The sequence below is a fragment of the Cetorhinus maximus genome, chromosome 2, assembly GCF_964194155.1.
Source record: "Cetorhinus maximus chromosome 2, sCetMax3.hap1.1, whole genome shotgun sequence".
NCBI lineage: Eukaryota > Metazoa > Chordata > Chondrichthyes > Lamniformes > Cetorhinidae > Cetorhinus > Cetorhinus maximus.
In genome coordinates, this window is record NC_135880.1 from 175,706,951 (window position 1) to 175,734,151 (window position 27,201).

The 27,201-nt window shown below is 40.6% G+C and overlaps 1 protein-coding gene across 5 annotated transcripts in view; it reads left to right on the plus strand.

Moving 5' to 3' along the window:
- The first annotated feature begins 10,043 nt into the window (after window positions 1-10,043).
- Window positions 10,044-27,201, plus strand: part of ptbp3 (polypyrimidine tract binding protein 3) — a 121,699-nt gene continuing 104,541 nt past the window's right edge. For 3 of the 5 annotated variants that reach the window (XM_078529099.1, XM_078529106.1, XM_078529123.1), the window contains exons 1-2: window positions 10,044-10,412; window positions 11,364-11,397. In XM_078529099.1, the coding sequence (XP_078385225.1) occupies window positions 10,405-10,412; window positions 11,364-11,397 (42 nt within the window). In that variant the 5' untranslated portion in view covers window positions 10,044-10,404. The remainder of the gene's footprint in view (window positions 10,413-11,363; window positions 11,398-27,201) is intronic. The other 2 variants (XM_078529112.1, XM_078529116.1) reach the window with 2 other exon arrangements.

Sequence of the window (27,201 nt, forward strand, 5' to 3'; positions counted from 1 at the left end):
AAACAGTTGGCTTTGTCATTTCTGAATTTTTTCAATCTTTATAATTATTTTAATACACAGTTTCATCAAGTTTATTGAGAAATTCACAATGATCCTGTTCAAATGGACATTTGTGACCAGATGAAACCGCCCTCCCACATAGAAAGTAATTTCATATGCTGTAGTTTAAAACCCATGTAAAGTTAGCAAGCTTAATTACTAGATCTTCCAGAGCCCACGACAGGTCCATTACTGTGTCTTTGCTGCACTCTTTTCCTCACATAAGCAAGCACCAAAAATGTTGAGGTCCACATATGTGAGCGAGCCTGAGTCATTTACAGGTATGTGTGCCAGCCACCAGTGTCACACAGTATAATTTTCCTCACAGTTGATTTGTTTCCAGTGAATCCATCCCAGCATGGAGTCTCCCCCTCAATAATAAACCCTCCGCTTCAATCGAATAAGGTTATTGCCACAGATAGTTATCTTACATCTAAATCAAAATCTACATAAATTTCCTCAAAGGCACAATAGTTTTCTTTAATGAGAAGCTGAGTAACACTGGTCAGCACAGTCCTGAAGATTTCTTTTTCAAAAAATACACTTTATTCATAAACTTTGTAAAAACACATTAAATAAAAATACAAATTTGACATTACATAAAATGCAATAGAGATTAGTTTCTTTTAGTACAGCACATGAAGTGCCACCCTATATTTACAATCACAAGTCATATTCACAATATACATTTACATTACATGTTAAACATTCTCTGGTGCATATCTCAGACTTTGGCTTTTCCCCTTTGAGCCTAAATCTATAAAGTTAGGTGATTTCAGCAGCGGTGGGGAAAATTGGTTAGGATCTCTGGAACCATTCTGCAGCAAGTGGTCAGTGCCTTCAGAATAGGAGGGAAAGAGAGAACATTGCTTGAGAGAGGCAAAAAAAAGGGCCATTTTTTTTCCTTTAAAACTTGTACCTTATTGAATAATCCTAATTGAAAGAGTCTTCCATACAATCTAACAGCCTCAAAGTGAAAGCAAATTTAATACACTCAACTGACGGCAAACAATGGATCCTAGCAGAGTATGTAAGTCAGCTATAGTTCACTGCTGTGTAGTTTCTTTGTCATTAGGAGACATCTTTTTATGAAAACAGTTCCTGCCGACTTAAGTTCCAATTATGACACTGAATTTATTACATGGTTTGTGCTGAGTTAGCTACTCTTAACTAGGACAGTGATGAGGGATGAGAATTAGCCTCAAGAGATTTTTTGGCATGAAAGAGAAAATAAAAGCTAACTGCTCCTGTGTTGATTGCTAATGCCCACTGCAATACCCTTCACACCTCTTCCCTCTCACACGCCCTTGACTTTTCTTATTCCATGCATTTATTTTTTTTAAAATCAGCCCATAGTGAGGCCAATTAGCTCGATGGTTAGCATATGGCTCAGAATAGGGCCAACAATGTGGGGTTCGATCCCAGTTCCAGCTGAGGTACATGTGGGCCCTGCCTCCTTACCCTATCCAGTAGCAAGATTACAGCATAAATCTGTGGTTTGACTACCTATCGGAGGAATGTGATTGCGCTGGAGAGGGTGCAGAGGATATTCACCAGGGTGTTGCCTGGGCTGGAGCTTTTCAGCTATGAAGAAAGACTAGATAATCTAGGGTTGTTTTCCTTAGAGCAGAGAAGGCTGAGGGGGACCTGATAGAGGTATACAAAATTGTGAGGGCATAGATAGGGTAGATAGAAAGAAACTTTTCCCCTTAGCGGAGGTGTCAATAACCAGGGGCCATAGATTTAACCAAGGGGCAGGAGGTTTAGAGGGGACTTGAGGAAACGTTTTTTCACCCAGGGGGCGGTTGGAATCTGGAACACACTGCCTAAGAGGGCGGTAGGGACAGAAACCCTCACAACATTTAAGAAGTATTTAGATGAGCACTTGAATTGCCATAGCATACAGGGCTATGGGCCAAGTGCTGGAAAATGGGATTTGAATAGATAGGCGCTTGATGGCCGATCGGACACGATGGGCCGAGGGGCCTGTTTCTGTGCTGTATAACTCTATGATTCTATGACTCTATTTCACCCTTGAATAATCAAGGATGCTACCTGGCAAAGAAAAATCAGTGCACATCACTACCAGGAAGGAAACTCTTCAGCGTCTTCATATATAAATATAACTTGTTGCCCTCCAGCTGCAAAGGGATGAGCCACACACATACCTCAGCTACGTGGTCATAGTGCTCCAAGAATTCATTAAGCTTCCATCGGAATCCCCACAAGATATATTGTAAAGCATAATATTCCATTCAGTAGCAATCACATCCAACATTGATCAAAAAATGCAATACTAGATGTACAATAATTTGACCGTATCCTAGTCATCGTACAACTCATCTGAATGAACCCACTATGCCAGCTTCACCACTTACATCCCAGTGTTGCCCCTTATGACCCAGACTTCCTAAAATCCCGACACCACAGCTCACTCAACACAGACTGAGAGGTCAATCTCTCTCTATGCCATATTACAAAACTCCCAAAAATCCATTCTGAGAAACCACATAGTAATCAATACCAGGGAGCATGGAACACTTCAATCCCAAGTGATGCGGCACAAAGAACAGTGGAGCTGGAACCTCAATACAGGAGGCACTGGTCAGAATGCATTAAAATGGGCTCAAGAGAGACCAGAGGAAGTATCTTCAATCTGCTATCAGCAAATGCAGAGGGTCTTGCCTGGTGCACCAAAACAAAATCTGATATTCGATGGCAATTCTGGAATGGTTCTTGCATACACACTTAAATAAAGAGAGAGAGAATTTTTAGCTCGTTTTAAGGAAGCCTGAAATATTTTCTTTAACCTCACTGAGATCAATATAAAACTCAAATTTATATAGCTCACTGTACTTTGAATCCCAAGCCACCCAGTCAGGAATCAATCAAAAATCCAAACCCGACCTAAGCTGGTGTTCCTGATGAAACTCCAATCAATATAATGGAGGAAGGTGCTTCTGGAGAAACTTCAAAACAGCTTCCTGTTAGTCAAACAAGAAAGAACTCACTCAAAAGTTCAGATCACTTACAATAATGAATAAATAATAATGACAAAAATTTTGACCTCAGACCAGAAACTGTTTACATTGGCTGTTACTTTGAACTCTTGTGCTGGATTATTCTATTACATAGGTTCCCTCTACATTCATATTGATCAAACATGAGATTGCAGTAGGCATGTCTGCAGTTGACTACACAATATGATGTGCCGCTGCAATGGCCCCATGTCCACTCCATCTCCAAAGTCACCAATTTCTATCTCTGTAAAATCATCTGTCTCGAACCTACCTCAGGTTATCTGCTGCTTGAAACCCTCTTTCATGCTTTTGTTACCCCTAGACTTGACTACTTCAATGTTCTTCTGACCAGCCTGGCACCTTGTATCCTCCATAAACTTGAGCTCATCGAAACTTCTGCTGCCCATATCCAAACTCGCACAAAGTCCCATTCATCCATCACCCCTGCGCTTGCTGACCTACGTTGGCTCCCTGTCTGATAATGCATCAGTGTTAAAATTCTCATTCTTATGTTGAAATTCCTCCAAGGCCTCACCCCTCCCTATCTCTGTAACTTTCTCCAGCACTACAACCCTCCAAGATCTCTACGCTGCTCCAACTCTGGCCTCGTCTGCATCCCTGATTTTCATTGTTCCACCACTGGTGACTTTTCGAAAGAAACCTCCTAAATTCAATTAAGTGATTCCCTGCGGTTTAGACTTGAGTATTATGTCAAAACTCAGGTTCAGTACTCAGACACCAATTAGTATATGAGTATGCAATAGGCTTAGTTTTTGTAGGTTGGATTTAAGACTGTCCTGGCAGCTTAACCCAGAATGCCTGTTATTTATTCTTACGTGTTCCCCTGAATGTTAGTCATCTCACATGATGCCCAGGACGTATATTGAAGTGACTTTCTTTCTCAACAAACCTCTAGGCACCGACATAATGGCCATCTTTTTTTGAAGGTGGTGATATTATCTAAGGAATGTGCTAATTAAGGGTAGAAAGCAGGACAAGCAAGGTACAGATAGCCCTAGTTGGGGTGGGGTGGGGTGAAGGAATCGGAAAAGGCTAAAAGGTAGAGATAAAACAATGGATGGAAATACATTTAAAAATAATGGAAATAGGTGGGAAAAGAAAAATCTATATAAATTATTGGAAAAAAAGGGGGGGATTGGAAAGGGGGTGGGGATGGAGAAGAGAGTTCATGATCTAAAATTGTTGAACTCAATATTCAGACCGGAAGGCTGTAAAGTGCCTAGTCGGAAGATGAGGTGCTGTTCCTCCAGTTTGCGTTGAGCTTCACTGGAACAATGCAGCAGGCCAAGGACGGACATGTGGGCATGAGAGCAGGGCAGAGTGTTGAAATGGCAAGCGACAGGGAGGTCTGGGTAATGCTTGCAGACAGACCGAAGGTGTTCTGCAAAGCGGTCACCCAGTCTGCGTTTGGTCTCTCCAATATAGAGGAAACCGCATTGGGAGCAACGAATGCAGTAGACTAAATTGAGGGAAGTGCAAGTGAAATGCTGCTTCACTTGAAAGGAGTGTTTGGGCCCTTGGACGGTGAGGAGAGGGGAAGTAAAAGGGCAGGTGTTGCACCTTCTGCGGTTGCATGGGAAGGTTCCGTGGGAGGGGGTTGAGGTGTAGAGGGTGATGGAGGAGTGGACCAGGGTGTCCCGGAGGGAACAATCCCTGCAGAATGCCACCAGGGTGGGGTGAAGGGAAGATGTGTTTGGTGGTGGCATCATGCTGGAGTTGGCGGAAATGGCGGAGGATGATCCTTTGAATGCGGAGGCTGGTGGGGCGATAAGTGAGGACAAGGGGGACCCTATCATGTTTCTGGGAGGGAGAGGAAGGTGTGAGGGCGGAGGCGCGGGAGGAGGGCTGGACACGGTTGAGGGCCCTGTCAACCACCGTGGGTGGAAAACCTCGGTTAAGGAAAAAGGAAGACATGTCAGAGGAACTGTTTTGGAAAGTGGCATCATCAGAACAGATGCGACAGAGGCGAAGGAACTGAGAGAATGGGATGGAGTCCTTACAGAAAGCGGGGTGTGAGGAGCTGTAGTCAAGGTAGCTGTGGGAGTCGGCAGGCTTGTAATGGATATTGGTGGACAGTCTATCACCAGAAATTGAGACTGAGAGGTCAAGGAAGGGAAGGGGAGTGTTAGAGATGGACCATGTGAAAATGATGGAGAGGTGGAAATTGGAAGCAAAATTAATAAATTTTTCCAGGTCCAGAAGAGAGCATGAAGCAGCACCAAAGCAATCATCGATGTACTGGAGAAAGAGTTGTGGGAGGGGGCCAGAGTAGGACTGGAACAAGGAATATTCCACATACCCCATAAAGAGACAGGCATAGCTGGAGCCCATGCAGGTACCCATAGCCACACCTTTTATTTGGAGGAAGTGAGAGGAGTTTAAGGAGAAATTGTTCAGTATGAGAACAAGTTCAGCCAGACGGAGGAGAGTTGTGGTGGATGGGGATTGTTCGGGCCTCTGTTCGAGGAAGAAGCAGAGAGCCATCAGACCATCCCGGTGGGGGATGGAGGTGTAGAGGGATTGGACATCCATGGTGAAGAGGAGGCGGTTGGGGCCAGGGAACTGGAAATTGTTGATATGACATAGGGTGTCAGAGGAATCATGGATGTAGGTGGGAAGGGACTGGACAAGGGGAAAGAGAATGGAGTCAAGATAGCAAGAAATGAGTTCCGTGGGGCAGGAACAGGCTGACACGATTGGTCTGCCGGGACAGTCCTGTTTGTGGATTTTGGGTAGGAGGTAGAAGTGGGCCGTCTGAGGTTGGGACGCTATCAGGTTGGAAGCTGTGGAAGGAAAATCTCCAGAGGAGATGAGGTCAGTAACAGTCCTGGAAACAATGGTTTGATGGGGTCATGGTCCAGGGGGAGGTAGGAGGAAGTGTCTGCGAGTTGACGCTCAGCCTCTGCGAGGTAGAGGTCAGTGCACCAGACAACAACAGCACCACCCTTGTCAGCAGGTTTGATGACAATGTCAGGGTTGGACCTGAGAGAAAGGAGTGCAGCAAGTTCAGAGAGAGACAGGTTAGAGTGGGTGAGAGGAGCAGAGAAATTGAGACGACTAATGTCACGCCGACAGTTCTCAATGAAAAGATCAAGAGAAGGTAAGAATCCAGAGATGGGGTCCAAGTGGAGGGAGAATATTGGAGGTGGGTAAAAAGATCCGTTGATTGGGAGAGGACTCCTGCCCAAAGAAGTGAGCACGGAGACGAAGGCAGCAGAAGAAGAGTTCAGCATCGTGCTGAGCCCAAAATTCATTGAGATGAGGGCGTAAGGGTATGAAACTAAGTCCTTTGCTGAGCACTGAACATTCAGCATCGGAGAGGGGAAGGTCAGGGGGTATGGTGAATACACGGCTGGGGCTGGGATTGGAAGACGCGATGGGGACAGACAGGGGTGGAGGGTCCTGGATGGGTGTTGGTATCGATGAGTTGTTGGAGCTTGCGTTCCTTAGCACTTGAGAGAAAGAGACAAAGTTTCTTGTTGAGGTGTCGAATGAGACGAAGAATAAAATGAAACTAGGGGCACGCGCAGCTTAGAGAAAGGGTGCGGCGGTGCTGCTGGAGGGAGAGGTCGAGTAGTGTTCATATGGCGGCGCATGGCACTGAGTGTGGATCTCAGAATGCGATGAGAACAGCAGTCTGAAGAGCGTTGTATGTCCCAGAGATGCCCGTAATCCTGGGTGGGTTCGAAACATGAAGGATGGAACTTCAGTTGAAATCCACGTGGGGTAAGTCGGAGACGGAGACAGTCACTGAGGAAGGAAATATGGCTGTGAAAGCGGGTTTTAGTAAACACCTTGTCAAACAGCAGGAGAGAAATGGAAAGCAATGAAGGTGAACAAGGCAAAAGAGAGATACGGAAATCCTGTCGGAGAGAAGAGAGAAGGCATAGATTTAAGATAAGGGGCAGGAGGTTTAGAGGGGATGTGAGGAAGAATTTTTTCACCCAGAGGGTGGTGGGAATCTGGAACGCACTGTCTTAAAGGGTGGTAGAGGCAGAAACTCTCATAACACTTAAGAAGTATTTGGATGTGCACTTGCGATGCCATGGCATACAAGGCTATGGGCCTAGAGCTGGAAAATGGGATTAGAATAGTTAGTTCTGTTGAAGAGTCATATGGAATCGAAACGTTAACTGTATTTCTCTCCACAGATGCTGTCAGACCTGCTGAGTTTTTCCAGGTATTTTTATTTTTGTTTAGAACAGTTAAGTACTCATTTGACCAGCGCAGACGAGGGGCCTTTTTCTGTGCTGTAGACCTCTATGACTGTCCCTTCCTCTAAAGTGCTCCTTAAAACCTTGCTCTTTGACCAAGCTTTTAGTCACTAGTCCTAACATCTCAATGGCTCAACATCAAATTTTGTTTGATAATGTCCTATGAAGCACCTTAGACATAGACAATGCACAGCACAGAAAAAGGACACGAGCCCAACTGGTCTGGTCTACGCTGACATTTACACTCCATATAAGCCTCCTCTCACCCCTGTTTCACCTCATCCATCAATATAACCTTCTATTTCTTTTGCTTTCATGTGTATGTCTAGCTTCCCTTAAAAACACTTTCACCTCACCATCCTGGAACACATTCAAACTCAGGTCCCAGATGTTCAAAATTCTTCCTCTACCAGGTGCCCACAGAACATCACAGAACATCAGTTCAGGGTTTTAAAAGTGTCTTTAAAATTTGGGATGCTTTTCTACATGATAGACATTGTATTAAAAAAAAGCTGTTCTGGGAGTTGTGCAAACGACTCTCAACCCTTTTGTCTCTGAAAAATTAGCCTTCAGCAACATATTGAGGAATTTAAAAAAAGACTTGCATTTATATAATGCTTCTCATGACTGGACATTTCAAAATGCTTTACAGCCAATGAAGTACTTTTGAAGTGTCGTCACTGTTGTGATACAGGAAGTGCAACAGCCAAATTATGCTCAGCAAACTCCCACAAACAGCAATGTGATAATGACCAGATAATCTGTTTATTGTGATGTTGATCGAAGGATAAATACTGTCCAGGATAGCAGGGATAATTCTTCCAAATGGTCTCATGGGATCTTTTACATCTACCTGAGCAGGCAGATCATCTCATCCGAAAGACGCACCTCCAAAAGTGCAGCATTCCCTCAGTACTGCACTGGAATGCCAGCAATGATTTTTGTGTTCAAGCCCTGCAGTGGAACTTGAACCCAGAACCTTGAGATTCAGAGGCAAGAGTACTACCACCTGAGCCAACTGGATCAAAATCCTTTCCTCACACTCAATGTTCTCAGTATCAACCAACAACTCTCCACATTCCCCTTCCAAAGAAATAAAAAGGACAACCCTTGCTTCATCTGTACAACAATTAGGTATCCCAAGAATGCAGGTGGCTGGCACAGAATGCAAAGCAACAGGTAAACCAAAAAAAAACATTGGATATTTGAAATCTGAAATAAAAATAGTAAATGCTAGAAGTACTCAGCAAGACAGACATCATCTGTGGAGAGAGAAAAACAAGACAGTATGTTTACTGGTACATAAAATAGAGGTATTACTATTTCATTTCAAGTCATCTTCCAACTCTTGTCACTTTTGCAGGCATAGTGCAAAGTCCCAGGATACCAATGAAATGGATAACTAGTTGATCCGTTTGGTATTGTTGATTGTGGGCCAAAGGATGGCCAAGACACCAGAAAAACCTGTTGCTCCTCTTTGGCTGTATTCTCCATTTGTCAGTACATTCTATTCCGATGATTTTCAGCTCAGCGCAACACTTACGAACAGAAATGAAACTTGAGTTTTTGGTGAATTCCTCCCTATTTGCAGTTTACTCCCATGTTCAAGTGTGTACAAATGTTTTGTTAAATAATTGCAAATCTATCACTTGGATTGTTACTGAGGGAAAAATCCAGTCTCACTTTAGATTGGACTCAATTGCATACCGTGATATCAGCATGCGTGGAAAAGGAGTGATCTGCAGTTTAAAAGCTTTGTAAATCACTCCTCCCAAATTGTTTGTGGTTGATGGCAAAGCAGTGTTTCTTTTTTGCTGAGGTACAGGGAACTTAATTTATGCCTTCACAGATTTAAAGTCTGATTTTTTTCAAGTCTTTTTTCACAATTGTGAGATATTGTCAGCTGTAAGAAACCTTTAAAATCATCAGCAAGTACATATTAAAAAAAATCAATAGAAATGGTGCCTATACCTGGGCAATGATTTTTTTCGTCACTTTTCACAATGCATTCTAAAATCGAGATATTGTCAGTAAGAAATCTTTAAAATCATCAAGTAGACATTTAAAAAATCAGTAGAAATGATGATTTGGGCAAGATTTAAAACCCTGTTAAAGGAAAGTTAGGAAAATAAACTTTGGAAAGTTTAGAAAATAAACCATGAAAAATCATTTCCTCCACAACAGACCACGATGCAGCCATTGGTTGAGACACAAAAGAAAAAAAAGTGACAGCATTTTCAAATATTTTTATATATATATATATGTTAAAGATTCACATCATTTGTTCGTTAAAAGGTATTATTCCTCCACCCCAGAGAAATTAAAAAAGGGCGGACATTTCGGAGCGACTCGAAAGCAAAAGACAAAACGTCGGGCGGGGTGGGGGGGATTGGAAATCGCAGCTAAAGTTGGGAATGCTCACGAATAAAATTAGCACCAAAAATGGGGGGGGGGGTGATTGATTTTTGTTTTTCTGGAATATTGGGGCTGGTTTTTATGATTAGGGGAGGGAGAGTTGTTGTTCTTGGGGTCCGGCCGACCGGCCTCAAGAACAACTGAAAAAGGAAATCGCCTTTAAAGCAAGGGGGGTGCTCAGAAACAAAATCAGCGTTAAAAATTGGGTGGGTTTTTTTGGGGGGGGGGGTGATACTGGGCGGGGTTCAGCGTTTATGGAGGGAGGGGAGAGTTGTTGTTGTTGCTGCTCTCGTGGCTGGGGCCCGCCATTTTGTGAGTGTGAGTGAGTTGAGGTGAAGCGGGAGGAGGAGACACGGTGCGAAAAGGAGGAGCTTCTCCCTCCTTCTCTTCAAGCATTTCTCCCTGCCTCCCCCTCTCTCTCTCTTCCCCCCCCCCCTTTTTTTATTTCCGTCAGCTTGTGCCGAACAACTCCCCGATCCTTTTCGGTATTACTCACGGCGGGAAGTTGCCGAACCGCTGTCTTTCTTCCTCCCTTTCCTTCGACGGGACGGTCAACGGCCAACGGCTTGTTCTTTTTGAAAAAAAGAAGCTCGCGTCGGCTCCAACCGTCACCTCCTGTTACCGCCGCCATCAGCAGCATCAATCCTTCACCTCTCTCTCTGCGTGCTAGTGTCTCTTCAGGGGGTGTGTGTGCGATGGACGGGTGAGTTGATGGTGGCCTGTCTTTTTTTCCCCTTTATTTATTTATTTCCTTCCCCAGGCTCGACGCCACCTTCCCCTTTTCACTTTTTGGATTATTATTAATGGTTTTTTTTTGGGTTGTTGTTGTTGTTGCACTTGGCTGGCATGTTATATGGTTCTTAATCCTGCAGTGTTTTAGGTCATTTGAGATTATATAATGTGTAGGTTTTTTTTCCCTCCACCAGCTTGTGGAGCGTTTGTCGAAGGATTTTTAGGGGTTTTTTTTCTGGTGCGTTTGTCCCTTTTCCAGGCAATTTCTTTTTCAAAAAGGAGCTAAAATTGCGCGTGGGTAATGGGGAAGGAAGATTTAATCAAAAAACAACTTTATTTTCCTGTTTTTAAAAACATTCTAAAAAGAAAATGGCTTTTGCAAACCCAGATGAAGACGACGAGGTGCAAACTGTGTTAAAACTTCAAAAAAAAAAGTGCGATTTGTAACCGTGAGTGAGGGGATGTGGACGGCGAGTGATCATTTATTTTCTGGTCGAGTATGTCTGCCTTGTCTGGGGGTTTTTTTTGTTCCTGTCTCGCTTTGTAGAAGGGAACGTGTTTCAGGTTGTAGTTTGTGTGCTCGTACAACGCTGCCGAGTTGGCGTGAAAAGCCATTTCCACCCCATCCCCCCCAAAAAAAAGATAAAGCGTGGAGACTTTTGCTGTTCTCTCAACTCAAATAGCTTCATCTGTGCTCTCCTTTTGCCTTTTTAATTTTAAAATACTGCAATCATAAACCATAAGCAAGATCTTTCTGAAAATCTGTCCCTATTTTTAAAAAAGTCATTTCCAATTTTAATTTTATAAATCATTTTCCCCCTGTCTCTCACTTTAAGTTTCATTTGTATCACTGTGTATAAGTAACTGGAGCTTTAACTTTTTTTTCTCATGTTCTCTTTTTTCCCCTTTTCCTTCCCTACAGCATTGTCACAGATCTTATAGCAGTCGGTTTAAAGGTAGGAGTCTTTTCTCTCTTTCTAACTTTACTTTTTTCCCCCTTTTTTTTATAATTTCATGCACCCCTTGTGTGTAAGCTGAAAAAGTTCAGTCTTGAGCCTTCCTGACTTTGTGTTTCATTGTGTCGCTGAGTGGATTTTTTTTCCCCTCTCCCTTCCTAGTTTATCGTCACCATTTTCTGGCAGGGCTGCTGTTTCAACAACAGCCTCTCTCAAGCAATTAGTCACAGGGTTGGCAGAAATGAAGTAGTTTCTCTTCACTAAGTGATTGCGAGAGTCCGAACGATTTTCGAAATAACTACAGATTACTTGGTCACTTTTTTTTGCTGAAGCTGCTAGTTAGCTTAATGCAACAGAATATCAAAAAAAAGTACAACAACAGGAAGTATGTGGATCTGGTTTCAGGAGGAACTTTTTTATATATCCTGTTGGGTCGATACTTTTGTGGACTGTTTGATCTGTTTCACGTGCTTTGGATTTGCAATTAAACTGCATGGTGGATTTTTTCCTCGTTCTAAAATGTTCAATGTCTGAGTTGTATGGAGCAGAATTATTAATTATGTTTAACACACCAGTCTTGGAATTAGTGTTTGTGAAAATCAAGGGTGTGTTTTATTCGTGTGAGATCCAGATTGAGGTAGACATCTCTCGGGGCTTTGCATAGCCAGGAAGCATTCAGAAGTTCAGATTACACAATAAACCATAAAAGTGAATATTTAGTAATTTATGAACATCATTTGAATTAAGAATTAAGTTCCAGCCTGTGCTGTTCCATGAAATACAATTGGTTGTTTTTTTGCTAACAGCAAGACTCAGGCCAGGAAGTAGTTTTTGAATCAGGATTTGTACTGTAAGTGTTTGACTGCACTGCATAAAGTTTTATTTGATAACATACTATGGGGGACAATGTACTGTGACATACTATGGGGGACAATGTACTGTGACAAATGTATCACTAGGTTTGTGTATACTAAACCCCACAAATAAAACTGTCCTGAATTCTACAGAACTGATTCTCATGAAATCACTCCCACTTGTTTGTTTTTTTTCTAAAGGTGAAATCCATCGATGTTCCACTGATGCAGACTCACCAAGCCATATGTTCCTTGAACTTTCTGTTCTCCTGACTCTGCCCTCTGCATTTCTGTCTCTACTTCGCTCTGTCTTTTGTGACACAGCCTTCTTAATTGCTTCCCCTCTCTCACCTTTTTTTAAAAAAACTCCTCAAAACCCCTCATTGCTGCCTATTCAGCTTCTCACCTATAAAACCTAAATGTGAAGCACATTGTTCTTTTATATTGAAGGCCAAGGAGACAGGTTTTTTCTGGCGTCACGTTTTAGGCAGCCATGGGAGTGTATGCAAGAATCTAACCATGTTTTGGGCCTCAGGATGCGGTGGGGTGGTAAGGAGAGGAGAGGTTAAAGTTGAACACGTATTCATTTTTAAAAATCATCCTGTGCCATTTGTATCTGTTTTAAGATATTTTCATGATGGTCTTGGGCCGTTTTGTTAATGCATTTAATGTTTGTTGACTTTTGCATTGTTTCCACAATTAATTCAATCATCTGTTTGGTAATTTTAGTAACAAGTTTCAAAGAAGTGTGTTTTTATGCTCCGTGAATTTGTGATGTTGCCTAGGAATGGAATTGTCATCAGTTTGGTAAACAACACTAGCATTAATTGCTGTGTGGTCAGTTTTATATCGTAGATGCAATAAAGAAGGCTTTTTTGAGTCATATTGCTAGTTTCTCTACACAGGTGCCAGAACTAAATTTGAGATTTCCACATGCTAATTAAAACACTTATCTGTTTCATTTGTAATTTATGTTAAGATTAAATATCTCAATGTTATTTATGTGGCTCAGTGTCAGATGTTAATGTTCCTGTGAAGCACCTGAGGATGTTACAATCTTCTCAATAGCATTTTCTGATAGCCTCTATCAACGTTCATTCACAATGAGTCATTTGTCTATAGAGATGTTTTACTGTGTTAAAGCTGCTATATAAATGCAGGTTGATATAGTTTTGCTATTTAACTTCAATTTGTGCGGAATAACCACGAGCGTTATGCTCTGAACAACGGAACTAACCTCATCAGGAAATCTTTTAAATTGTAGGCAAAGGAGCTACAGTTCAATGTTTGTAATTTGACTTATTTTTCTCTAATATTGAAATTGAGAAGAAAACAAATTGCAATTGCCTCCGGTTCACTTCATGAGAACTTTTTGGAAAAGGACACTACAGTTGAGTTCACTGTTCCCAATGATGGAAAGGGGTTGCTGTATAACTGAATGTTATTTTGTGAATTTGATTGAGCAAGGACAGTTTAGGCTCAGGGTCTTATTTCTCTATAGACAACTCATTGTGAATGAACCTTGATAGAGACTTGGGTGGGCTGTCAGAAAATGCTATTTGGAAGATTGTACCCATTATAATAGAAAATGACAGGGACGTTTACTGTCATGGTACTCCTCTCATTTTACGGTTTGATTCCTTGTACAACTGTTTGGCCTTTTTCTTGAACATGAGTAGATTGCAATTTGGTCAGGAAAAAATTGCGCACTTTTGCAGTTGCAAGTTTGAAATGCAATGCAACTGAACTGTGGAGTCTTATAATTTAGCTGTTCTTTGTCACAGCTGAAATGAGATTCTTCAATACTTGTTTTCAACAATAAATAAATGTTGAAATGAGAAACGGCCATTCAATCTGCTCTGTCATTTAGATGCTGTTTCACAATACAATAACAATTGTGAAACTTTTCCTTACTTGTAACTATATCCTTCTATTTTGTTGGCAATCCAGTGCTTGTATTGAAAGTTGTGCAAAGAGGTTATTTCTGTAACACTGATTTTTTTTAAGCTTACTATACACTCCAGTTACCTGATTCCAGTTTTTCTATAAAATGTCCTAACGTCTCTTTTGTAAAATTATTTATTGAAATTTGAGTCATGATGAGTTTTCACCTCCCATCCACCCTTGCAGTAAATAATGGGTTTAGTAGCAGTTTTTAGTGGCTCCATGGCTTAATACTTGCAATTATCCTTTTGAGAATCCTTTCCACTACCTTCGCAAGTATTTAATCCCCAACAGGGCATTGTGGTCTCACTGGTTTGGATGACAATAGCTCGTTATTTGTTACCTGAAAATTCCTGTGACTTTAAAAAGAAATTCCTGACTATCTATTCATCTATGTTCACATATCCTTTTCATATCACTGGTTTTGTATTAAAATCTTGAATGTTTACAGCAGCAGAAGGATGGAATGAAGTTATGAATTTAGTGAGAGATGGTGCCCCACAGCCTGCATCAGAATTAAAAATTTGTTGGTTTGAGTGCAGCTAGTTGAGAGGGTTTCTTTTGGCCTTTTTTTGTTGGAGAGGAGCTGGCTCTGATGAATTGATTGAACTTCACAATACAATTGTAATATAGCTGAGCTGAAACATAGGTCTAAGCCTTGTTAAGAACTGTTTTTTGAGAGCCTGCAATCCTGATGTGCATTATTTTGTGATGTTGACATATTTTGAATGGCAGTTATCCAGTGTTTAATTAATTGCTAAATTCGGGCCTTCTACCTCACTAAGCTTATTTAACATATTTTTCATTTTGTAATCATAGTTTTCATTAATTTATAATAGTTTACATTTTTCAACATTATGTTCCATTATGTAATGTTTATGCATTTGTGAAGATTTTGTCGGTGTCATCTTTAAATATTGGTAATAGAAGCAATCCAGGACCGATTCCTGTCCACTGGTCCCCATTGCCCCAAGTCACGGTATTAAGATTGACCAAACCTTTTCTTTCCTATTTAATCAATTTACAACTTCCTTATCCACATGTTTTTTGAGGTACTTTCTCAAATGTGACTTAAACCTCATTACTAATGATGACCAGTTTGTTGTTCACTTACATAGGAAGGGAAGTAGGCCATTCAGCCCCTTGACACTGTTCCACAATGGAGCTAAATCATGGCTGATCTGTACCTCAACTCCATTTACCTGCCTTGTACCATGTTCCTTGATGCCCTAACCTAACAAAAGGCTTGGTGTTACTCAGTTAAATCTTTAATTGGCATTGCCCATAAAATCTTTTAGTGGCCATGCCCATGAAGGTTACCACAAAGAAACAGATCATTCTACCAAACCAGTTTATGTTGTGTTAAGTAAGTTCTAATCACATTTATATCATGGTCCAACATCCCTTCAACCCTTTATCCTTTAGTAAGATGTCAATGGGTTTCTTTGGTGTCAGGGCACTTCCTGACTACAGTCCAAGGTTAGGTGCAAATAAAATTGTGTATAATGCATTTTCACAGGCATTAGCTGCTCTGTTGTTATCAATTTTCTCCAGGTAGTCAGTTTGGAATACTGAATTTCATATCCAAAACTTGAAAATCATAAAATGAAAGTTTTGTCTTCTGTAGTTCTCTAAAAGGCAACACAGTCTGAATCTATAGATTCTGGTTGGGGGCAAAAACACAGGATTTCTTTAAATATGGGATGCATTTCATCTAATCTTAATCTTTAAACTTTCATTCAAAGAAGTTTTTTTTTGCTTCTTGAAGCCTGATCTACCTATCCAAATACCTCAAACAACATAATAGACTGTAACCTCCGACTAGCATCGACCCGCAGAAATTAGAAGAACTAAATAGCGACTTACCTGGTCTTGAAAATTTACGTTGACGCTTCAGATCACCAGGGCTGCTTGGGGCCTACATTGAAATACTCCTTGCAGGCCCCAGCGAAGTGTAGATCCAACCTATTCAAGGGGGCCACGCACCCCCTCTTTTATGGCACTCACTGTCTAGAGCAGGTAAGTTTTTAAAGGACCAGGGAAATTGATAGGCTAGGGGAAAGTAAGTAGATAGTATTTGGGGGTGGGGGATGTCTGAGGTCGGTGGTGAGGTGGGGGGGCGGAGGGGGGGTGGCGGATGACCTGGGGCCTGAGGTCATGGGGCCGGGTGTGGTGGGGGTCTGAAGTTGTTGGCGGTGGGGTTGTGGGGTGTGAGTTGGGGGTCATAGGTCGTTGGTAGTGGGGGGGATCTGGAGTCATTGAGGGAGGAGTTTCGGGGCCCGAGGTCATTTTGCGGGGGGTGAAGGCAGCTGGGAGTCTGGGGCCGTTTGGTGTGGGGTTGGCCTGAGTCTTGATAGTAGCTTTCAAAAGTTAGAGGTTTTAATTATTCTATTTTTTTTTCTGGGTAACCGTGGAAGAACCATCCAAACTAATTTTGAAAAAAATCAGACCACTTAGAGGATTGGGCTTTATGATTGGTAGATTGTAGATATTAGAGCCCTGGAGGAGTAAAGCTGAACAACAGCTGTTACACGTTTACTTGGTAATTACCCAGAAGCCAGTACTGCACAAACATGCCTATTTTGTCATGTCTAATGACCATGTTAACTACATATACCTAGTGTTCTGAGAATTGATTTAATTGCTGTTTTCCTTTTCAGCAGAGTAACCACAAAGAATGATAGCATAAACAGGTTACCCTGGTGGGTGTTACCAATAGCATGAATACTAAGAACATCCTGATGGCTATGTAAATGATCATTTGATCCAATATTTTAACCTAATATTTAACTGTTCATGCTTCCATTTTTCCAACTGAAGTGCGTTAACGTTTTAAAAGCTTCACTTAAAAGCCTAGACATTACGGCCTAGGGACATAACTGTTTAAATTTAGAACATAAGACACTTTGTTGTGCTTAAAATTAGCTAGTGATCATTATTTGCAACATTCCCAAATGAATTGTTGAAATCATAGATTTACTCTGTCTACCATTGCATGCTCTAAACAGTGTTTCATAACTGTGTTTAGTCTTGTGACTAGATTGTTGCTTTCTCGGGGCAGATCATACTACTTATAATGAAAACAAATTGACTTTTCTAGACTGCTTTCCACCATGATACACCCTTCATTTAAATAGTCTGGGCAGCAACCTCGTTTTATCAGGGCCATTCTGACCTCTTGTAAAAGCTGTAACTGAAGCAGTGTGAGCCAAATGGTCAGTTTTCCAAGCACCCCCCACCCCTTCCCCATTTCAGCATTTGGAGTACAAAGTATTACTCATTCAATGAAAACTGCCTGACATATGGCTGGATACTGTACTGCAATGCAAACCAGTTGTATTCTAACTGAGTATATCCTGGTTTCCACTGGCACTTAAAAGAACTTCTTTGACAATTTCCTTCCCTCCTCTTGAAGGTGCCAGCTGCATGTTGGGATGCAGTTCTATGGCTGTAAGGCATAATTGAATCTTTCTCAAATAGCCATTATTCATGGTGAGCAGAGATAGTGAGTGTTGAAAGAGTAAGTCAGACAATCTTGTGATGAAAGGTCATTGAGCATTTCCAGCAGTCTTTGTTTTTATCACTGATCCTGTCCTCCCCTAATGTCCAAGTAGTTGTCGTTCTAGCAGATAGTGTTAGATAGCAATCCGATGTCATCTTCCTGAGCCTCGGAATTGTTGCGAGTTCCTTGATGTTGGTATGCACTTCGGCATTTCCAGCACAGGTTGCTGGACCGTGATCAGGTGTGGGACCCCTGACTGACTTATTTTCCCAGCTAAATTAATGTAGAATATTTGTACTTTGACATTTTCTTAAAATGGCGTTGAAAAGTTTTGATATTTTATAACACAGATGTTTCTTTGCGACGAGCTTTTAAGTATTAATTTGTCCAGAATTATGTGTTGATTACATTTAAATTTGTCCACAGATTTTCTATGGGCTTGTGCACTGGAACTTGCAATAATTAGAAATTCAGATGGTGCATGGCCTTCTTTAGGGGGATTGGGGCCATATTAACATAGCATTGAATCCTTACTGAGGGACACAGTCTTGAGCAAGAGGACCGTGTTCAGTGCCAAATCACGTACAGAAAGTGAAAAAAAGATGGGATTAATAGAGATAAGAGAAAGTAGGTCTTTTATTTAAATATCTTAACTGTTTTAAATTTCCAACAATAATTAAACGTTTGAAGGAATGAGACACCACACTTGTAAAAGTTAATTATCAGTGGCTAAGAGATTGTTTGGCAGTAATTAAACTTTATCATGCCCTTAAAATTTAATGCTCACTTGAATGGCAAGCTCTAACTTGTGCTGCCAGATTTGGTGAGTGCCTATCTTCGTGTTTTTCAGTGGCAATCTCTGGGTTGGGTATGATTTCTCACAGAGCAGGGTAATTTGTACATCAGCTTCATTATTTCAGCATTGAACTGTATGTGTATGATCACTTTTATGTTGCTGTCTGATTTACTCCTATGATAATGAGTGCTGATGGCATTACAGTTCTTATTTCTGGGCCAGAATGTTAGTTACTCTAGATGGTAGGCTGCTATTTTGACTTAGAAATGCTAAAAACCCATATACTGCCAAGTTTAGCGATTTATCTCCAACTGCATGCCATTGTATACATATAAGTGGGTACAATATAGGACTGTGATTTTTCAAATATGTTTGATTTAAGACGATTTAAAATCGACTATTATGAATTCCCACTTGCATATTCTTTCTGCTACAGACATTCCACATTGCTGCTTAAAATTGTCAATGAAAACTGAGAAGTAAATGTTTACAATTTTACATTTCTGAAAATCTAAAATCGAATTGATGTGTCAGTGATACCTTTTTGCAGATCTCTGTCCTGCAGGATGAGCTTTGACTTGTGTACTGCCTAGCACAGGTGTTTGGAATGTCAGATGTCTGCCAATTGTAAAAACAATGGGTAAAACCTTTGTGTATGGTCAATTAATAGATTTCACATCACTTACTTCACTAAAGTATTTTGTATCTGTGGTTGAGATTAGATTCAGTGCTGCAGACACTCATTGAGTAAACTCACTGAAAACCAGTGAAACTTGTCCATCATGATCATGAGTTAATCTATTTTCTCTCCTTTCTGGTTTGGTGAAAATAGCAACATTGTAAAAGTGAAGATGGCAAAAGCAATAGGATAGCTCGGACAAGGTGTGTCCAATATAATGTGCAAAATTGAAAGACCTTTGTGCTGGAAATCTGAAATAAGAAAGAGTTAACTTCAGGTCTGTAACCTTTTGTTCTGGTGGAAGGTCATTGACCTCCACAGTTGCTGTCAGACCTGCTGAGTATTCCCAACATTTTCTGTTTTGAATGACACAAAACTTTGAAAGTATTGTGAACTGTGAGGAGGATAGTGGTAGACTTCAAGAGGGCATAGGCTGATGAAATGACTGGACACATGAAAGATGAATTATCAAGCGGAAAAATGTTAAGTGATGCTTTCTGGCAGGAAAAATGAAGAAGGGCAATGTAAAATAAAGGGTAAAATTCTAAAGAGGGTACAGGAGCAGAGGGGCCTGGGAGTATACATGGACAATTGTTGAAGATAGGGCAGGTTGAGAAAGTGGTTAAAAAGGCTTAAGGAATCTTGGGCTTTATATATGGAGGTATAGAGTACAAAAGCAAAGTAGTTATGTTGAATCTTTATAAAACACTGGTTCAATCTCAACTGGAATATTACATCCAATTTTGGGTACTGAGTTTTAGGACAGTCATTGGGAAAAAATGCAAAAAATACTATGAGAATAGTTCCAGGGATGAAGAGGGACTTTGGGCTTGCAGTTAAGAGGATAAATTAGTAAAGTTGGGCTGTTCTCCTTAGAAAAAAGAAGGTTGAGAGAAGATTTGATAAGGTGCTCAAAATCATGAGGGTTTAGACAGAGTGGATAGATAGAAGCTGTTTGTGTTGGCAGAATTGTTGTGAATTAGAGAACAAAAACAGAATTACCTGGAAAAACTCAGCAGGTCTGGCAGCATCGGCGGAGAAGAAAAGAGTTGACGTTTCGAGTCCTCATGACCCTTCAACAGAGCTTCTTCAGAGCCAGTTCTGTTGAAGGGTCATGAGGACTCGAAACGTCAACTCTTTTCTTCTCCGCCGATGCTGCCAGACCTGCTGAGTTTTTCCAGGTAATTCTGTTTTTGTTTTGGATTTCCAGCATCCGCAGTAGTTTTTTGTTTTTATCTCTGTGAATTAGAGAACACTGATTTGAGGTGATTGACAAAAGAACCAGAAGCAACATGAGGAAAATCTTGTTATGCAGCATGTGGTCAGCTGCATGAGTGTGGTGGAGGCAGATTCAATTGTGGCTTTCGGAAGGGAGTCAAATAATTACCTGAAGAGAAAATAAATTGCAGTGCTCGGGCGAAAAGGTAAGAGACTGACACTGAGTAGTTTATACACGGAACCTATTGGCCACCACCTGTCCTGTAACCATTGTATGATTCTATTCCATTTTATAATCCAATATAATATGTAGTTGCCTAAAATGTGGCAGGAATGGTTATGGTTTAAAGGATAAATATATAGCTGACACCCCTTTGTCAGGCTACCAGAGAAATGGGATTAATTAATTGATTCTGCGAAACTCAAAAAACACAGCCATCTCAAAGAAACCAAGTTTGTTGAGGAAATTGACTTGTTCCGATGGGCTTCTCTCTTTATGATCTGCTTCCTAGATGCTGAGTCATCACCATGCCATTGACCAGGAAAAATTGATCTGTCTGTTTTCCATTAGGTAAATTTAAATATGGAACTCGTTCAGAAGTGCTTTCTGGGGTTAAATTTAATTTGTTTTCTTTTAACTGTTGTTGGAGAGTTTATAAGATGTGGCATTTGAGTATAGGTGCTGGAAGAAAGCTAACTATATGCAGGGTGTGAAAGTCTACGGCTATATGGTGTCAGAGAAATGTGCTTTATGTCAAATAATAAAGTTTAATCCAGTGGCTGGAAACCTGAACTTAATTTATTAAAAACATACTATAGGTGACTTGGGCTTGTAGCCAAAGATGACTACCCAATTTGCATCACTGTACCTTCCGCAATCCAGTCCATTGAGATGGAGACACCATGTCTGCAAAGACCTATCAAGGACAATGACCAGGATAATATGAATGAACCAAATCCTGTCCTCATTAGCAAGGCATCAAGGCAACCATCTGAGGTATTCAACTGGTGAAGATGAGCCATTAAACCTAATCACTTGGACAGTGCGACCCTCGCTGAAGCAGGGAGGAGATTCCCAGATGACTTGGTTAGGTTACAAGGGGGAATACACTAGTAATGGCCATGTTTGAATCACTGGGTGATGGTCATATGACAGGCTCATTCTTTGTGTGTTTGAGCAACTGCTTTCTCTGCAGTAAAAGACAAAGCAGCTGAGAGACTGATGAGAGAAGAACCAAGTGGGGTCCCTCCTTTCTCCCTCTCTTCCTCCCTCTCTCCCCAACCTGCCTGGCAAGCTTTTGAACCCTGTTTGCTGACCGTAACTACCCAGGAACGCCCCTGCTGCAGACAGACTTCTTGAAGGAAATAAGTCTCGCGCTACTGTCTCCAGAAGGACAGCCAAATCAGTTAGCTACATCTTTAAATCGCATCCCCAAGGGAAACAGTAGTACCACCAAATTCACCGAAGTCAGCCATGTCACCAAACTACAGAGCCTGTTCCCCTTCTATTTCTCTGGACTCTAAATTTGACCTATCTTTCCTCATCTGTAATCTGTGTGTGTGAACTTCGTGTGAGGGCGAGATTGGAGTATATTTTATAATTTTACTTGGATCAGGTTAACTATAATAAAGCTAACCTCTTTCTTTGTTAAACACAAAATCTGTCCAATTGGTTCTTTTATTATAGTGCGTGAGCAGTTAAGCATTCAGTGAATTGGCAAATGTATCCTCAAAAAAAAATCCTGTTAGAATCAAATGAGGCATGGAAAAGAGGGGAGCCATTTGACCCCTCCATACCTGATCATAACAATGGACATAAATGCACTTAAAATAATAGTGTGAAAGTAGAATGAAATATTTGAGTCTTTCCTTTTCTCTTCCGAATTAGGAAGTGACTTACCTTTTTTCACACTCTACCTATGGGAAAAGATCTTCCCATGACCTGATGATGATGGATTCTGCTGCCACTTTCATGGCTGAGTCCTTAAGGTTGGGAGTTAAATTTGTGGGAATGAATCAGTTCTCAGCCTTGGTTGAGCTGCAGCACCAACTTGCTGCACCACCTCTGTTTAGAAATTATTGCTTAATACCAATTCTCCACTGCCTGTTGTTGTGAACCTTAACCCAACCAAAAAGTATACAACAGGAAATGAGACTGGATTTGGCTATGTTTTACTGTCAAAAGTGTAAAACCTATGGCAATTTTTGATGAACGTAAACGTGGCTCACTCCCATGTGTTTTTCATTTATTTGAATTTACAAGGCAGGTTTCACCTTTTCAGTACAGTAAGCCCCTGTTTTAAGTTGCCGTTTTTAGTCGTTTCATTCTAATATTCATCAGTTAATGGGACTCATATTCACTTTTAGTGTTGGAAGTTTTGTTTTCAAGTCGCTTCACGCTGGGGCTGGCATCGGATCGTATGACCTGATCAGCTCCATTTTGGAGCAGCCTTTGCTAACCCTTTCTCCTCACTGACCCGTCAGCTCGCGGCATCTCCTGTTTTCCAATCCACTTGGATGCTGCTGACCCTCTGGCTCTTGGTCTCTGCTGCTACTTGACCCTCACAGTTGCTGCTGACCTCCTCGCGCCACCACCCCCCCTCCCTGACCCCCTCCAGCTTGCAACTTATCTCTTGCAAGCCGAAGCTACTCTTCCTGCCTCTTGTTGCTCATCTCCAAAGCCCTCACTCTCAGCAAGGGTTTTGGAGAAGGAAGTGGGGAGCAGCGAGTGTCAGGGAGCAGGATCTGTGGCAAACGGGAGGTTCGGCAAGTAGTCAGCATATTTCTTTTATGTTATTTCCTTTACCAATATAGGAATTTAGCAATGTAAAGTATTTCAACTTACAGGGCATAATGTTTTAATACTTTTTTCTGATGAGAAATATTCTCCAGAACCAAACTACAGCTTTTACATTGGTTTTAATGGGAAAATCTAATTCTCTTAAAAGTTATTGCACTTTTCAGGAATACAACTACAAATTTAAATGAGGACATATCCTCACTAATATAATTTTAAAGCATGCATATAATATTTAGATGTTGAGTGCTTGATATGTTGAGGTGCAGGTTTGGTGTCCACATAAACAGCCAATAACAGGAGTCACAAAGTTATCCTTATGCCAACTGGTTTATTTTCAGTGCTGCACTGCTCTATCTATTTCTGCAATTCTTAGCAAGTTTATCCAGTGAGCATTTAAGGTGTGTAGGCTCAGAAGGACTCAAGTTTGAGCCCCTATGACCAGCAGCTGATGCCAAGGGCTCTATAGTTTCCTTAATTTTATGTTAAAGAAAATAAGATTGATCCAAGTTTTCTGTTTTTCCAGGAGAAGTACGCCTCAGTTATCGTTGAAATTAGCACTTATAGTGAAGTTTTTTGCAGTCGAATAACTTGTTGACATCTGCTGCAAGATTCACATCCAAAAGGAATGCTATTTGGGCAAATTACTGGAGGGTAATTAGTATCTGTAGAACATTGATTCAGCAAGAGGCAGTTATATTCTGGAAGGGTAACAAGCAAAGGAGAAATAATTGAACTGCACTGTTTACTGCAGTACCCCACTTGAGATTTGTTTGCAAAAGAAAAAGGAAATCTCTTTCAGAAAGGACAAATTGAAGCATGACATGTGTCAGACCCAATTTCCTCCCCTTAGGGATTGTGATTTTCTGCTGCTTTCAAACTCTGTTAATACAGGATTCATCACATTAGTGTAAACTGCATGTAATTTTCTCTGCTTGGCTTTTAACAGGCCTTGGAACAAGTCACATGCCTCTTCATTTATTTGCCTTATTGAATATTCTACTAACTGACTTGTATTTTTGGAGTTTTGTTTTCCAGTTTCTAGTGTGTGCAGTTTGTCTGTTTTGGATATGTAATCTATTATTTCTGTCTTCGTCAAATTGAAATTTGGAGAATTATTGCTGTGTCACTTATTTACAGTGACCATTACTCAATCTCTGGAAAAGTGAAGGAGGAAACTCATTCAGTTGGTGAAATAACATTTTTGACGTATGAGCTGACTGAAGCATTTCACGTTCTGTTGTCTGTTGACTGACACTTAACTGAGTATCCTTTTAAGAGGAGAAACAGTACCTATCCACTCCCACCCTGGTTCCTTTCTCTTTCTGCTCCCTACCCCCTCAGAGCACCTGGCTGGCATACTGGAGATTTTGAAGATAATACTTTTAATAAAACTGCAGCTTCAGTGTATGGACAGATATATAATAGAGCAGAAAAGTATCTTTAATGGAATGAGGTAAAAAAAACATTGAGCATCAAAAGTGTCAGCATTTTGAAACACACTCAGGATGTGATTAATCTGTAATGAATTATTCATGTCAATTGTATTATTACCAGTTCTAAAGACTGCATTGAATAAATCATTAGGATTGTGCATATGGTGAGTTCTATGTTGAACTTTGTGATGCCTGTGTTCCATTATTTTGTTCATTCTGGCATTGTATTGATAAGTATGGTTTGTTTTCCTCTGAGAAGATTTCAAAAATTTTCCCAAGGACTACTGCTTGTTCCTTGAGAATGCAATTCCTCTGTTAATGTTGCTCCCTGCCCTTTTTCTTCACCTGTCCCCAAAAATTTATTAAAGACAAGGTGCCTAAGGGGAAGGGAAGAAATATTAAATCAGCATGTAGCTCAGACTTGACAGCGACTTTGCCAGAGGTTTGCTTTTCTTGCTTGGATTGAAGAGCGTAATGGGAGAAAAATTAATTAAAGTTTTTATAAAGTCTAATTTCATGAATTTGGATCAAAATACAGCAGTTAGGACAGTTAAAACTTGTCAAAGTGCCCATTTCTTTGTCAGGTTTGTTGCTTTATAAAGTGCCAAAATTCATGCCTGAGCTATGTCCCATGATGTATTGTGTTTCAACAACAACCTGCACGCTGGCAGTGTGCATTGTGTAAATATGGACACTACACACAAACTGTACAGTGGAGCTTGGAACAGATTATTTTTGTTATAGAAGTGCCACTCACATCTTGGAAGCACTTCACAGTTGCTGAAGTACAATTGAAGTTAGTCGCTGCTAGAATGTAGGGAAATACGGTTGTAAATTTGTGTACAACAAAGGTCCTCGAACAACAATGGGATAAATAACTAGGATTCGTTTATTTTGGTGATATCGTTTAAAGGATAAATGTTGATCACAGCAGAGCTCCTTTGCTTTTCGATGGCTCTTCATGTTTTACTTCTGCTTGAGGAGGCAGACTGCATCTCAGTTTAGCATCCTATTCGAAAAATGATACATTGGACACTGAAGTGTTCCTCAGAACTGCTTGGAAACAAGGCCCGAGTTGTGAGATGCAGTTTGAAAGGTTAAAATGTAACAATTTAAATTCTATTACATCTGTATGACATTCTTCTGAAGTACTGTTCAACATTATTCTGATATACATGAAAATCTGGCTCCTCTCCCAATTAATCACACAAACCTCAAGCAATCTTTTGTAGTTATGTATCTTTAGATTTCTGAAGCAACACATTTGTACCCAATCTGTGCCATTCCATTGCAACTCTGCAATGAAGCTGAAGCATTCTACCTTGTGTATAGTGGCAACTGGAGGAGGGCAGAGAACAACAAATGATTTGGTAATTGAATTCCAGTTTCCCACTATAAGAATCTAATTCACATTCTGTCCTTATCAAGGAGTTTTGGTTATCTTGAATTTCTGAATCCATGGATCTTACTCTCGTCCATATTGACATGTTTGAATACCTCAACCTTTGCTGTTGCAAAAATGTTGTGCAAAGAAAATAATAGTTTAAATTATTTTTTTGTAACCTAAATTACAACAGTTTATGGGAGATCATATTATTAGTTTACATGTACTCCATAATGATTTTCATTTTTGAATGTCAAAAAGAAAACGGCAAGTGCTGGAAATCTCTAACCATAGAAAATGCAGGGGATGCATAGTTGATCTCTAGAGAAAGACAGGTCAGCATTTTGGATGTCATTTTTTACTATGTTACTGCGCGAATATTTTTTCAGCCAGTGTTGGGACAGTAAGTATTATAACTGGTCCCAGCAATCATTGCCTTAAGGGGTAACTGCCAGAATTGTCAGGTCTGATCATATCCAGCGTTTAAAAATTAGGACTGAAGCTGGTTGATTGTGATAACCTCCCAATTTGTAAAGCTGTATCCCTGTTGAAGTTATACCTTCTGAAGAGAATACTAAAATGTCAATTGCTATTTCAGTCTACAGAGGATGTAAATACTGAATTTGTGGAAGCTTGAGTGGAAGTTAGTTGGACAGATGGCACTGAAGTTGCTTATGCTTAAGATAGCCAAATTCTAACAAACTTGAGGTTCTTTGGCTGAGGAGGAGGAAGCTACAGAAAATATAGAGTAAGCTCTGATTATATAATTTTCCATACTTCCCTGAGAAGAAACTTTGAGTCAGAAGACTGGAAGGTGGAAACTGTCAATTAGCAACGGCACAGATAAGCTGGGAAATAATAGATGAGTTAATCCTGAGTTGGTAAACTACTGGAGCACTCGTTCTGGGATGAAATCACTGAGCAGTTGGAAAATGACTTAGCAAGAACAGGTGGGTATTGATTTCTAAAGGACAGTGTTTGCTTGAGCAGTCTTGTGGAATTCTTTACAGGACAAAGGAAATAGTGGATGTGATGTAAATGAATTTTCAAAATGCGTTTGATAAGGTACCATGTAGCAGACTTGTGGCAAGATAATGGCATATTGGATTAAAAGGGGAATGGTGGGTTTGATGGAGTGCAGAGAGTAAATGACCGGGCTGAAAATATTTCTTAGACTGGAAAGATGTGCTCAGT